The following is a 15,103-nucleotide window of genomic DNA, read 5'->3' on the forward strand; positions in this document are numbered from 1 at the left end:
GATGGGACTGAGCTTAGAGTGATCTACTTCTCTGTATAAATAGGAGTCCCTGTGTTCACTCAATATACGTTGAAAATACAGCAGTAATACCATCTAGCTTTTCACATATTGAGTGCTTCACAGAAGGCTTTTGTTGAGTTCCTCATTTCAGCTCCTGCCATCATTTTCCAGCTGCACTCTTCTCATTTCAAGATGGCTCTCCAAGCAACTGAGAAAGGTTGGTTTTCCAAGTCACTTTATCATGCTTATATCAATGTGTATTCTGGTGTGTGCTCATTGATATGTATATGACATGTTTGTGTGTGTTTGTGATATCAAATGATTGATTGTTTATTTTGTGGCAACAAGTGGTATCAGAGCCACAAATCATTTTGCACAAATCGTTGTTAACATGTTATGTTATTTTCAGAAATGTTTCTTTTGTTGAAAATGAAATTAAGCAAATTTTTGGGCTTAGACCCGTTTCTGGACCAAAAGAGCATGACCAAAAAAAAAAAAAAAAAAAAGAAAAGGAACAAAACAAAACGTGCAATCAGACTCCTTTTTGGTTTTTTGGTTGACTGTTCCTTTTTTTTTTTTCGTTCAACTGAGAAAGATGCACAGAATTGGGGCTAAGGGTTTTCTTTAAAAGCTCAAATTGATTGATGATACTTGTTCAAACTGGTTTGATATCATGCTGGTATAAGAATTGCTTCCGCTCACACTTGTTATGCAGCGCTGGAAAGCATCCGGGTATGTTTTCTGTGAAAATTGAAATTTCTGTTAATTTCTTTTTGAATTACATGTTAAGAACCCTAGAGCTCTCCTGGGGGGCATTTAAGCCACTAGGTTGGTGCCCAGATGAAATTTAAATTTCGAATTGTACTTGATAATTGTTTTCATGTTATTGGTTGATTAGCTTTGCTTATATATATTGAACGACTTGAATGATTCTTTCAAAGTTGCTTTCAATGAAATTGTATGATTATATAATTGCTTAATGCTGTAGACTGCAGATTGTATAATTGCTTGATGACATGATTGTAAAATCCACTTGTGAGATTTTTTTTGACCTTTAAATGATTGTGACTATCTCCCTGTTGCAAGTTTGATTGTCAATTCTTTATTGCAAGTAAAAGAGAGTTCCTAGTAAACATTTGTTTATGGTCTGGAGCATATGGATACCAGTTTTCATTTGAATATCAACTTAAGTCTTTTTAATTTTCATATTGCACACAACAAAGAATTTTGGAAAATTTTTGTTGATTGTGAAGATATTAAAACTGGAACATTGCATTGATTGTGTTTAGATAATGATTGTATCATCCACAGATGGCTATTAACTCTACATCATTTAAACACAAACTGTGGTTTTTGCACATATTGTATTCAGACATATAAAGCATAATTAGACACTTTCTTTTTGCCAAACAGGTATTGATTTGTCTATTTATATCGTGTTTGTTTTCAATGTGGTACAATTAAAAGAAAATCAAGAATAGCATGTATTTTGCCACACAGGTACTCTTGCTATTGAAAACGATTTCAGTATGCCTAGATTTATATATCAATGTTTCTGATATGCATATTGTAACTTAATGTGTTATGCTGCTGATGGTTGATGGTATTGATATGGAATGAGACTCTGAATGTCTTGTGTACAGGTTATAATTTCATGGCTTATGACCTTGAGAATATTAAGTTTTCTGGTTATTTTCTTGTTTTGAATTTAACTAGAAATGAGACTTAGACCTTCCTATTTTCTTTATTTTCAGTTTTGAGCATCAACACCATAGTTCAGCTGAATGGTAGTAACTACAGGAAGTGGAGGACTGACCTAGACCTTTATTTGCTTGACCAAAGTGTGGACTGGTGCTTAACTGTGGCTGAACCTGTAGTAACCAATGAGAGTACAGACCAAGAAAAGGAACTTCATAAAGATTGGGCCAGGGCAAATAGAATCTGTAGATTGTCCATTATGAAAACTTTGTCTGACACAGTGAGGGGTGCCATTCCTGAGAAAGCCTTAGCTTCAGAGTACCTTCAAAGCATAGCTGAGAAGTTCACTACCAATGACAAAATAGAGGCTAGTATGCTGCTAGACAAACTGACCAGCATGAAGTTTAGCATGAATCAGAATATGAGAGAACACCTTATGGAGATGATGAATATTCAAGGTCAGCTAGCCAACCTTGACATGAGAGTAGATGAGGGGTTCTTTATTCAGCTTGCCTTTAAATCCCTGCCTGACCAACACTTTGAGAGTCTGAAAACCACCTACAACACTCAGAAGGATAAGTGGAACCTAAATGAATTAATTGCAGTTTGTGTGCAAGAACATGAGAGGCTTAAGAAAGGGAAAGAGGTGACTGTGAATTTGGTTGCTAAACCTCAGTGGAAAAAGGGAAAGTCTGGAAATCAGTCTAAGGCAAACCACCACTTGCATAAGAAACCAGAAAACCTGAAAACGAAGAAAGGGGGCTTCAAATGTTTTTTCTGCAAGAGAGAGGGTCACATGAAGAGAGACTGTGAGGCCTATAAGACCTGGAAGGCTAAGAAAGGAGGTAACAAATTAGCTTTTTCCATTGAAGTTAATTTAGTTAACACTAGTTCTAGTTGTTGGTGTTTTGATACAGCCTCACCAATCCATATTACAAATTCCTTGCAGGGGTTCCAAAGCCAGAGGCATCCAAGGCCAAATGAAGTCAGTATCCATGTAGGAAATGGGATGAGGGTAGCTGTGAAGGCAGTTGGGACAGTGAAGTTAGAGTTTAGGCCTAGTGTTTTCTATTATTTAGAAGATGTTTATTATATTCCTTCAATGAGAAGGAATCTGATTTCAGTTAGTGTTTTGGTCAAGAAACAGTTCAGTTTTTTAGTAGATTTTTCTGGAATAAAAATTACCCTCGGATCCCAGTTTGTTGGACATGCTTCTTTCATTAATGATTATTGGGTGCTTCCTGCTTCATCTTCTATTGCATCTTCAGCTTCTAAACAAGTGCTTTTGCTTGAAAATGTGAATGGTGTGGTTGATGGTTGTATTGATTCTGCTATTGGTTCTAAAAGAAAGTTTTCAGAAAATTCTGCCTTTTTGTGGCACAGACGGTTAGGCCATGTTTCTAAAGAGAGACTGCTTCTTCTAGTTAAACAGGGAATTCTTCCTAAACTTGATTTCTCCGACTTGACTGATTGCATTGAGTGTGTTAAGGGCAAGTATGCCAAACAGAAAAAGAAAACAGCAACTAGAAGTACAAGTGTGTTGCAACTGGTTCACACAGACATTTGTGGACCTTTTGCGACTCAGACTTTATGTGGTAATAAATACTTTATCACATTCATAGATGACTACACAAGATTCTGCCATGTTTATCTCATCTCAGAAAAAGCACAAGCCTTAGAGAAATTTAAGATTTATAAAGCTGAAGTAGAGAAAGAGTTGAACACCGTCATTAAAACAGTCAGATCAGATAGAGGGGGTGAGTTCTATGGGAGGTACACTGAGCTTGGCCAGCACAAAGGGCCTTTTGCCTTGTTTCTGCAAGAACAAGGCATCCAGGCGCATTACACTACACCTGGAACTCCCGAGCAAAATGGGGTTGCAGAGAGGAGAAACAGGACTTTTATGAATATGGTGAGGTGCATGATGTGCACTTCAGGTCTTCCTAGGATGTTGTGGGGAGAGGCACTTAAAACAGCCAATTATTTGACCAACAGGACACCTAGCAAAGCAGTGAGCAAAACACCTTTTGAGCTTTGGAAAAACAGAAAACCTAGTGTGCTGCATACTCATGTTTGGGGTTGCAAGGCAGAAGCTAGACCTTATAATCCTCAAGAGTCTAAACTTGATTCCAAGACTGTTTCTGCATTTTTTATTGGCTATCCAGAGAATTCTAAAGGCTTTAAGTTTTATTGTCCTACACATACATCCAGAGTCATCGAAACCAATAAGGCAGTATTCATTGATGAGGTAAACTTTACAGATAAGTTTGAGGATTTTGAATTTGATGAATTACCTGAGATTGAGTCAGATGTTGTAGATGCTCCTATTTCAGAACCAATAGTTGTTTTATCTGATTTTGGTACTAAACCTGCACCTGTAACTCAAAACCATGCTCAAACTGATGTTGTGGATGCACCATTAGTTCAAGAACCAGCAAATGCACAGCCACCACCACAACCTGTTCTTAGAAGATCACAAAGAGATAGAAGATCAGCCTTAGAGGCTTTAGCTGCAGATTTTCAGATTTATTTACAGGAGGCAGATTTTGACATTGGTGAGATTAATGATCCCTTAACTTTCAAACAGGCCATTGAAAGTGAAAGATCTCACCAATGGGAGGAGGCAATGGTCTCTGAGCTAAAGTCTATGCATATTAACAAGGTGTGGACACTTGTTGAGCTGCCAGAAAATCACAAAGCTATAGGTTGTAAATGGGTATTTAAAACCAAAACCAAATCTGATGGGAGTATAGAGAGGTTTAAAGCCAGGCTAGTAGCTAAAGGCTTCACACAGCAAGAAGGCATTGACTTTAACGAAATATTTTCTCCTGTTTCAACAAAAGATGCTTTTAGAGTTGTCATGGCCTTAGTTGCTCATTATGACATGGAGCTGCACCAAATGGATGTCAAGACAGCTTTCTTGAATGGTGAGCTTGAGGAAGAGATTTACATGAAGCAACCTGAGGGCTTCATTGAACCTGGAACTGAGAAGTTAGTGTGTAAGTTGAATAGATCCATCTATGGTTTGAAACAGGCTTCAAGACAGTGGTACTTGAAGTTTGATGCAGTGGTTAGTAATTTTGGCTTTAAAGAAAATCAGGTGGATGAATGTGTGTACATGAAGATAGAAGGGAAAAATTTTATTTTTCTAATACTGTACGTTGATGATATTCTGCTTGCTAGTACCAGCTTGAAGTTGTTGAAAGCTACTAAGGATTTCTTGTCAAAGAAATTGACATGAAAGATTTAGGTGAGGCCAGCTATGTCTTGGGGATTGAGATCAAGAGGGATAGAACAAAGTGTTTGTTGGGGCTATCACAACAAGGTTATATTAATAAGGTTCTGAAGAGATTTGACATGCAGAGTTGTGCAAATGGAGAGGTTCCCATGTCAAAGGGTGACAAATTGACTAAGGAACAATGCCCTCAGAATGATATAGAAAGAGAGAATATGAAGACTAAGCCTTATGCACAGCTTGTAGGTAGTTTGATGTATGCGCAAGTGTGCACTAGACCTAACCTAGCCTATGCAGTAGGCATTTTGTCAAGATTTCAGTCCAATCCGGGTCCTGAGCATTGGATAGCAGGCAAGAAGATTTTGAGGTACCTTCAGAGAACCAAAGACCATCTGTTAGTGTATAGAAGAGTCAAGGAACTTGACGTTATAGGCTACTGTGATTCAGATTTTGCTAGTCACTTTCCTTCCTCCAAAAAGTCTACCTCAGGTTATGTTTTTACACTTGCAGGAGGAGCCATTGCTTGGAGAAGTGTCAAGCAAACCTTGATTGCCACTTCTACAATGCAGGCTGAGTTTATAACTATTTATGAGGCTGTTTGTGAAGGACTTTGGTTGAAAAATTTTCTGGTTCAAACCAAGGCAATTGACAGCATTGTTTCAAAACCTTTGAAATTTTACTGTGACAATTCAGCTGCAGTGTTCTTTACCAGGAACAATAAGAGGTCTACTAACTCCAAACACATAGACCTTAAGTATTACAGTGTGAGAGAAAGAGTCAAGCATAGGGAAATTGAAGTTTTGAAGATTGGTACTGATTTTCAGTTGGCTGATCCCTTTACAAAGGCCATGACAGTGGCTGCTTTCAAGCAACACGCTATTGAAATTGGCATTTTGCCAAACTTGGATGCTTGAGATCAGTGGGAGTGCTTTGTTTTTGAATAAGATAGTTTGTTTTCTGGAATTTTCTCATTGCATTGAATTTTAAGTTTGATTGAGAATTTTGGAATTCAATGAAATTGAATTTTCAGTTTTGAGTTGCAGCTTTACAGTTTGTTTTACATATTGAGATTCATATTTTGATTGATTGAATATGATATGACTGCTGTAGCTTTTGCTTTGATATGTTGCTGCAATATATACCTGTTTTATAGTGCTTACAGGTTGTTAAAGTGAGTACATGAAGAAAAAAAAAAATTCAGACTGAAAATAATGTATTCTGGTTCATACATACAGAATCTTAAAGAGGACCGTCTTGCATTAATGTCGAGTTTACAGAATAATCAAGAACACTTTTGCAAGATTATATTAATGTCTTCAGTGATTCATGTGAAATGCAGGACTGATACTTGTAGTTTTGTAGCTACTGTGTTTAGATAAGCACAGTTTGTCTCTTAACTCTGTGTTATATCAGCATTTTGACAGTTCATGATTATAAGTCTTAAAAGCTTGTTATTTATCTCACTGCGCACTAAAGAATGTTATTAAACCTGAGACATTATGACTTCTTGTTATAGTAACCATTCACAGTCCAAGTGGGAGAATGTTAGAGTGGACTGATAATAGTTACTTAAAGCATAACAACTGTTATTTAAAAGCAGGATAAATAACATGAGATAATTAATAAACTTAAACTTGATGATATCTATCTAATATATTCTGTTTAGATAAATACAAGAGGCTTATGCATTTATCTGGTATAACAAGATAAATGAAGATATGTACATGCAGTAGAGTTGGATTGAAACTCTAACTCCTTGATGGGACTGAGCTTAGAGTGATCTACTTCTCTGTATAAATAGGAGTCCCTGTGTTCACTCAATATACGTTGAAAATACAGCAGTAATACCATCTAGCTTTTCACATATTGAGTGCTTCACAGAAGGCTTTTGTTGAGTTCCTCATTTCAGCTCCTGTCATCATTTTCCAGCTGCACTCTTCTCATTTCAAGATGGCTCTCCAAGCAACTGAGAAAGGTTGGTTTTCCAAGTCACTTTATCATGCTTATATCAATGTGTATTCTGGTGTGTGCTCATTGATATGTATATGACATGTTTGTGTGTGTTTGTGATATTTTTTTTTTTTTTTTTTTTTTTAGCAAACCTCGACAAGGCGAGGTAAAAATCCTCGACAAGGCGTGGTGTGTGTTTGTGATATCAAATGATTGATTGTTTATTTTGTGGCAACAAGAAGGTCAACAGAACAAGAAACGGTTAGTAGTGATTGTTCTGGTCACAATTGCTATGATTATCCTACTGGGAACAATGATGTGTTACCTACAAGGGAGAGTACTCAAGTCAATTGGTAATCTTCTTAAGACTGAACATGTGTATTTATATGTTGAGTCACTGTTATTTTCGATGTTTGTTCTCTGGCTAAGCGTTGGGCAAAAAAAAATTTCTAATTTGTTCTTTGTTCTGTTTTTGCTTAGGGATTATAGACAACATCAAAAGATCAGTTTACAGGCTATTGAATATAGTTCCAGGTACAGACAGTTTTCACAGCAATGCTCCTGTTATACAACCATCAAGGAGGCTACAAATAACTTTTCGAGTCAGAATAAGCTTGGAGAGGGTGGCTTTGGACCTGTATACAAGGTAGCATCAATGACAATCATTATATAAATTTTGAAATGCAATGCAGAATCTTTACTTCATATTACTGTCTAAAGTTGGTGCTTTGTAGGAGTATGCTAATAATTGGTGTTGTTTTTCCAGGGTACATTAAGGAAGGGTCAGCAAATAGCAGTGAAAAGACTCTCGAAAACTTCAAACCAAGGCCTTGAAGAGTTTCAAAATGAGGTTACACTTACTGCAACACTGCACCATGTGAATCTAGTTAGAGTTCTGGGATACTGCACCAAGTGGCAAGAAAAGATGCTGATATATGAGTACATGCCAAACAAAAGCTTGGATCACTACCTCTTTAGTATCTACATTCTCCTTTGCTCTGAAAGTTTGAATCACATTCAATTATTTCTGTAGCTTAAAAAGGCATAATCAGCACTTCCATATGAGGTCCAAAGGTGGAGCGACACTCATATAAGCTTGCACGAAGCCTGCTAAGACCAATTTAAGTTCATTTTATCAATCTGATGTGTTTGTGAACCACTCTGCTCAACACTGTACATAACTAATTGATCATGGTTGGTAATTTACCTTCACACAGATCCAAGTAGACACAATCTTTTGGATTGGGAGCAACGTGTCCACATCATTGAAGGGGTAATTCAAGGGCTTCTATATCTCCAAGAATACTCGAACTCTACAATAATTCACCGTGATCTGAAAGCAAGCAACATTCTGTTAGATGATGAGATGAACCCGAAAATATCAGATTTTGGTCTAGCCAGAGCTTTCAGAAAGAGTGAACATGAGGCAAACACTGGTCGCATTGTAGGAACATAGTAAGTGAAATTGCTCCACATTTTCAGTAGATATGCTTCATATTTAGTATTGATCCCAGACTCACAGTTTTTATCTATATGAAATGCAGTGGCTATGTTCCCCCTGAATATGTAAGAAGAGGCATTTATTCCATGAAATACGATGTTTACAGCTTCGGTGTTCTGCTTCTGCAAATCATAAGTGGCAAGAGAAGTTCATGTTTTTATGGCTTAGATGGAAATTTAAACATTCTAGAACACGTAAGTTGATAAGTACCAAAGCTTTCTGCGTTTTGCATTTTATATGCAAGAATTGCATAACATTAAGTCGGACTATTTCAGGCATAGGAGTTGTGGAGAGAAGGCCAAGGCATGGATTTCATAGATCCAACCCTAGATGATTCGACCTCGTCTTGCAAGCTCTTAAGATGCATGGAAGTAGCCTTGTTATGTGTCCAAGAAAATCCAGTAGATAGACCATCCATGCTGGAGGTTTCTTCGATGCTTAAGAGCGAAAGTGCAGTCGTCATTAGTCCTAAAAAGCCTGCTTTCTCAGTTCAGAAGGATGAAGATGAGGATCATATATATAAATTCAGGGAAGAAATCTATTCAGTCAATGATGCAACAATGTCCGAAATTGTGCCCCGGTGACAATTCTTTCTGGAACATAACATGTAAAAGATCTGTCTAGTGTTTAAGGACAAGTAAATTGACAGAGAGAGAGAGATTATAGAGTTTCAAGTGTGTCTTTCATTTCATTCAAAGGAGGTATTTATAGGGATACATTTTGAAGTAATTAATGATACAACTTGATGGCATCTTCAATTGTAGCCTCATCTTGTGGCTTCTTCATTTGCAGCTTCACATTGTGGTTGTGATGATGATGATTGCCACACTTGTTCCCCATTGGCATAAAGCTTGACTCACAAGTCACTATACCTAAAATACCTATCTTATACATGACATAGACATTTTATACTATGAACAATACAATATGTTTCATATATACTACAACACTCCCCCTTGGATATTTCATGTCGATAGTATTTGTCTAAGTCGTACGCTTCGAAATTGCCTCGTTAAAAACCTTGCCAAGTAATAAAACCCTGTGGGAAAAAACAACCTTGGTCGAAGGAGAAAAAGAGTGCAACGCGCATTGAGTGTGGAGTATGTTTCTAGATACTCCCCCTGATTTAGACTCCCCCTGAAGATCATGAGAGTTCGGATAATCTTCTTAATCCGATACTCTTCACATGTTTCTCGAAAGGGGTTTTTGGTAACGACTTAGTAAATAAGTCCGCTACATTATCCTCTGATCGGATTTGATTTACTTCAATGTTTAGAAGTGTTTGCTGTTGCTGATTGTAGAAGAATTTCGGTGATATATGTTTAGTATTGTCACCCTTGATAAAACCTAATTTCATTTGCTCAATACAAGCTGCATTATCTTCGTAAATGCATGTAGGTTTATCTGTGGTAAACTTCAAACCACAAGTTCCTCGAATGTGTCTATTTATAGACCTTAGCCATATGCATTCACGCACAGCTTCATGTAGAGCAATAATCTCTGCATGATTTGAGGAAGTAGCGACAAGTGTCTGTTTTGTAGATCTCCAAGATATCGCCGTGCTTCCCATGGTAAAGACATAACCAGTTTGGGAGCGACCTTTATGGGGGTCAGAGAGATACCCTGCATCAGCAAAGCCCATCAAAACATTATTTTTATTTTGATGGAGGGGAGGAGGAGAACGTCGGTCACCATGGATGGTGTTGCCGGCGTCTGTATTACGGAAGGTGGCTTTTTGCCTCATAGGGTCTGATCCCAATCTTCCGTCTTTTATTTTCTCTCTGTAGGGATAAAACAAGCCCATATCAATCGTACCTTTTAAGTATCGAAAGATTGTCTTTATGCCAGTCCAATGGCGGCGTGTTGGCGCAGAACTATGTCGAGCTAACAAGTTCACTGCGAATGAGATATCTGGTCTTGTGCATTGTGCTAAATACAATAATGCGCCTATCGCACTTAGATAAGGTACTTCAGCCTCTAATAATTCTTCGTCCTCATCCTTTGGACGAAACGGATCTTTTGTGGGCTCAAGACTTCGGCCGATCATGGGAGTACTTACAGGCTTTGCTTTATCTTCATTAAAGCGCCTTAGTAATTTTTGAGTATATGCTGACTGATGGATCATAATCCCATCACTACGGTGCTCGAGTTCTATTCCGAGGCAAAACCGTGTTTTCCCAAGATCTTTCATCTCAAACTCGGATTCCAAATATTTAGCAGTTTCCTTTAACTCATTTAGAGTTCCAATTAGGTTCATGTCATCGACATAAACTGCTACAATTGCAAATCCGGAACTTGTTCTTTTAATGAACACGCAAGGGCATATTTCATTGTTAATATATCCCTTTCCAATCAAGTAGTCACTTAGACGGTTATACCACATCCGTCCGGATTGTTTCAATCCATATAGTGAGCGTCTTAATTTTATTGAAAACGCGCTCCGTGCTTTAGAGCCACTTGATTTTGGTAATTGAAGTCCATCAGGAACCTTCATATATATCTCTGAATCTAGATCCCCATAGAGATATGCTGTAATCACATCCATAAGCTGCATGTCAAGTTTTTCGGAAACTACCAAACTGACAAGGTAGCGGAACGTTATAATGTCCATTACGGGAGAGTATGTCTCCTCGTAGTCGATTCCAGGGCGTTGTGAGAAACCTTGTGCCACGAGGCGGGCTTTATATCTCATCACCTCATTTTTCTCATTACGTTTTCTAACAAAGACCCATTTATGGCCAACAGGTTTTATATTTGGTGGTGTCAGCATTATAGATCCAAATACCTGTCTCTTTGTTAGTGAATCTAATTCAGTCTGGATCGCATTTTTCCATTTAGGCCAATCCGCTCTTCGTTGACATTCTTCAACAGAGCGAGGTTCGATATCATCATATTCTATGATTCCTTTTGCAACATGATATGCAAATGCATCATCAATTGCCATAGAATTTCTATCCATCATCTCATGTACGCTATTGTAATTTATGGAGATTTCTCTATTCTCTGGAGTTGGTTCTGACATTGGAGCGTCCTCCAATGGTGTCTCTTGGACATAACCATAATCCGGAATATTCTCGTGGGATGGATTATTCATATCTATGATTAATGGATTATTTTGTGCCAAACTCGCTTTCTTTCTTGGGCGAGAATCCATCGAACCTATAGGTCTCCCGCGCTTCCTGGCAGAAGCCGTGGGCCTAGCCAATGTGTCACCCATAGAGGGAATGTTGGCGCCATTCTCATGTATTTTTGAGATGGCATTATGTCTTTTAGGGACATCAATTTGCAGCAGGTATGTGTGATCTCGTCACTTTAGCGATATCAGAAAACGCATCAGGCATCGATTCTGCTACGTTCTGAAGATCGAGAATTCTCTGCACTTCTTTTTCAGATTGTGCAGTTCGGGGATCAAGATGAGACAAAGTGGGGACAAACCACGACAATTCCTGTCCTTTTTGTTGAACATTAGTTATGTTCATGTCTCCCCCTAAAGACGGGAAGACTGTCTCATCAAAGTGACAATCCGCAAATCTAGCGGTAAATAGATCACCTGTCAAGGGTTCTATGTAGCGGATTATGGTTGGAGAGTCATAGCCAACATAAAGGCCTAATCGTCTTTGAGGACCCATTTTAGTGCGCTGTGGTGGCGCAATTGGCACATAGACTGCACACCCAAATATGCGTAAATGTGAGACATTAGGCTCATACCCAGTCACCATCTGGGATGCAGAAAAAGGTTGGGTGGCAGTGGGCCTTAGACGAATAAGCACAGCTGCATGTAATATTGCATAGCCCCAAGCAGAAATAGGGAGATTGGCGCGCATAACCAATGCCCTAGCAACCATTTGAAGTCTTTTAATGGCAGCTTCTGCGAGACCATTTTGGGTATGTACATGAGGGACGGGGTGTTCAACCTCGATCCCAATGGACATGCAATAATCATCAAAAGTTTTTGATGTAAACTCCCCAGCATTGTCAAGACGAATTGACTTAATAGGATGATCAGGGTGGTGAGCCCTTAACTTAATGATTTGTGCTAGGAGTTTAGCAAATGCAGCATTTCTTGTGGATAAGAGCACGACATGTGACCAACGTGTCGATGCATCAACCAACACCATAAAATATCTAAATGGTCCGCAAGTTGGATGGATAGGTCCACAGATATGACCTTGTATTCTTTGCAAGAATGGTATATTTTCTTTAATGTCTTTTGCATAGGATGGTCTCGATCCTACTTTTGCTAAAGAGCAAGCTTTGCAAAACGAATGATATGCTTTAGAAGTAATTCTTTGAACCTCTTTTTGGTTCGTATTCCTCTTTGTTTTAAAGAATGGATGTCCGTGTGAAGTTTTTAATATACGGATCATCATATCACGACCTGGGTGTCCCAAACGGTCGTGCCACAGCCTGTATGTGTCGGAATCCCATAAATTTTCATTCATGACATGGTTGGATTCAATGACTCTAATAGTGGTTGCGTACAATCCACTAGAGCGACACATGAGTTTCTCTAATACTCGTGTATTTCCGTAGTTATTAGAGGTGATGTAAAGGAACTCTTGTCCATTCTCACAATGTGTTTTCACATGAAAATCATTGGCTCTTATATCTTTAAAACTTAATAGGGTTCTTCCAGCCCTTGGAGCATATAAAGCTTCGGCGACATTAATATTTGTGCCATTCGGCAATAGAAATTGAGCTGGTCCACGACCATGAATCAATTGAGATGGTCCTGCCATCGTGGTCACTGAAGATTGACTAGGCGTCATCCATAAGAATAATTGCCTATGTCGTAATATAGTATGTGTGGTGCCACTATCTAGAAGGCATTCCAATTCTCCTGAAGACATACTGAAAAAATAAAATTCGGAATATTAACACATGTCAATGACATTGATAATGCGATACTTTATTAATAGGGAAAATAGTCAATGATTACATCAAAGTTTCCAAAGTTTATTCCAATATAAAATCAACCTTTATACAAATTGTAATTGCTCAATCTGTTTGGTAATTCCAATAAAATATGACCAGGTAAGTAGAGAGATGTTGGTGGAGCGAGGCTCGCTTAAGTACCCGATCTCAATTACTTGCCTAGACATCATACTTCATTGGGTACGCCACATGAGGTTATTTGACTTAAGGCACATTTGCCGTTTTATTGGAAAATAGAAAAGACTATTTTAATCAAAGTCTGCGGCATCCTCGTGCTCTTCATTTTCAGCTTTGAAGTCTTTTATGGTGAGAATAACATCTTCACCATCATCTTCTTCAGCAAGGTGAGCTTCTTGCTCCCTCATTTCCCTGTACTCCTTGTAGCGTGCAGCTAGTTGTGTACTTGCTTGGCATTGCTTAAACCAATGCTCGATTGATCCACACCTATGACACATGTCATTGTGGTTGACTTTCTTTATTTGAGGTGCACGTTGTGGATATTCCCTAGGCGGGTTGTTGCTGCTACTACCACGGCGTATTATGCGACCTCCACGGCCCACAGTGTTACGGCCCATGGTGTTGTTATATTCTCCTCTCCCACGTGTGGATTTGCCACCACGTGTGCCCGCTCCAAAGTTGCGGTTTCCTTCTTTATTGGGGCGGTTGTATGGACCCATGCGTCCGTCATGTCCCTTGTTAGGGTATACATGCCCCTCATTAGTAGGGTACCGCTCCTTGCGCCCTTTCTTGGGTGCATTATAATTCGCCTCACGAACGCTTTTGGTTCCTACGGGCCTTGAATTATAATTCTTTACAAGGATATTGTCGTGCTTCTCATCTACCGACAAAATATTGATAAGCTCATTGAACTTCGTAAGTCGTCCAGCATTATATTCAGTGCGATATTGCTTTGATAGTATAATTGCTGCGACGGGGAAGGTGGAGAGAGTTTTCTCAATTAGCTCTTCTTCTGTGAGAGGTTTTTCACAGAACTTCAGCATGGCACTTAGCCGAAGAGCTTCTAAATTGTATTCAGCAACAGACTTGAAGTCGGAGAAGCGTAAATTGTTCCATTGAACCTTCAAGTCAGGGAGGAGGGAATCTTGGATATTATCAAAGCGCTCTTCTAGAGCTACCCATAGGTCCCTTGCATCTTTGATGGACATATACTCCAATCTGAGTGCTTTGTCCATATGGCGTCGCATCAAGATAATTGCTTGTGCATGTTTTATGGGTGTTCGTTGGAACACAAGGCCTGCATTTGGTGCCTGGATTATGGGCAATATCCCTTTTGATGTGAGATGGTTCTCAACGTCGGTTTTCCAACTATGGTAATCCGAACCAGTTGAGTCAAGGATTTGAAAATCGAGTCTAGGTTCATTCGACATCCTTGAAATATAAGAAGAAAAAGATGTATTAGTTTCGGAGTTTAAAACTTCCACGAAAAACTAAAATAATAAGATTTCCGAGCTATGCTACTAAGAAATCAATTTCCAAGAATATTTGGATTAGACCGAAACAATGATGTTTAATAGGGTCATAAATCGATGCTTGCGGACGCTCTTAGTCCGAATATTATGAACACTCTTAGTTCATTGACTACGAACGCTCTTAGTTCGTTTAGCGTGAATTTCTATAATTCCGCTTTTTAATTGTAAGTTCCCAAAAGAAAAAGAGGAGAAAAATAAATAAAAACTCAAAAGCGGGAACTTTTAGTAAAGAATACCTTGAAATAGTGTTGTCGGAAATGACCGAAAAAGTTGCCCAAAAGTCGCCGGAAAAGT

The 15,103-nt window shown here is 38.6% G+C and overlaps 1 protein-coding gene across 1 annotated transcript; it reads left to right on the top strand.

Annotated features, from left to right (window-relative positions):
• Nucleotides 1–6,883: 6,883 nt before the first annotated feature.
• On the top strand, nucleotides 6,884–8,968 carry LOC112188736 (putative cysteine-rich receptor-like protein kinase 35). Its single transcript, XM_040514970.1, has 7 exons — nucleotides 6,884–6,908; nucleotides 7,031–7,049; nucleotides 7,364–7,529; nucleotides 7,650–7,887; nucleotides 8,101–8,338; nucleotides 8,428–8,578; nucleotides 8,666–8,968. The coding sequence occupies exons 1-7, from the start codon at nucleotides 6,884–6,886 to the stop codon at nucleotides 8,966–8,968; spliced, it is 1,140 nt and encodes a 379-aa protein (XP_040370904.1).
• Nucleotides 8,969–15,103: the final 6,135 nt, after the last annotated feature.

This window comes from Rosa chinensis, chromosome 2 (genome assembly GCF_002994745.2).
Source record: "Rosa chinensis cultivar Old Blush chromosome 2, RchiOBHm-V2, whole genome shotgun sequence".
Classification (NCBI taxonomy): Eukaryota; Viridiplantae; Streptophyta; class Magnoliopsida; order Rosales; family Rosaceae; genus Rosa; species Rosa chinensis.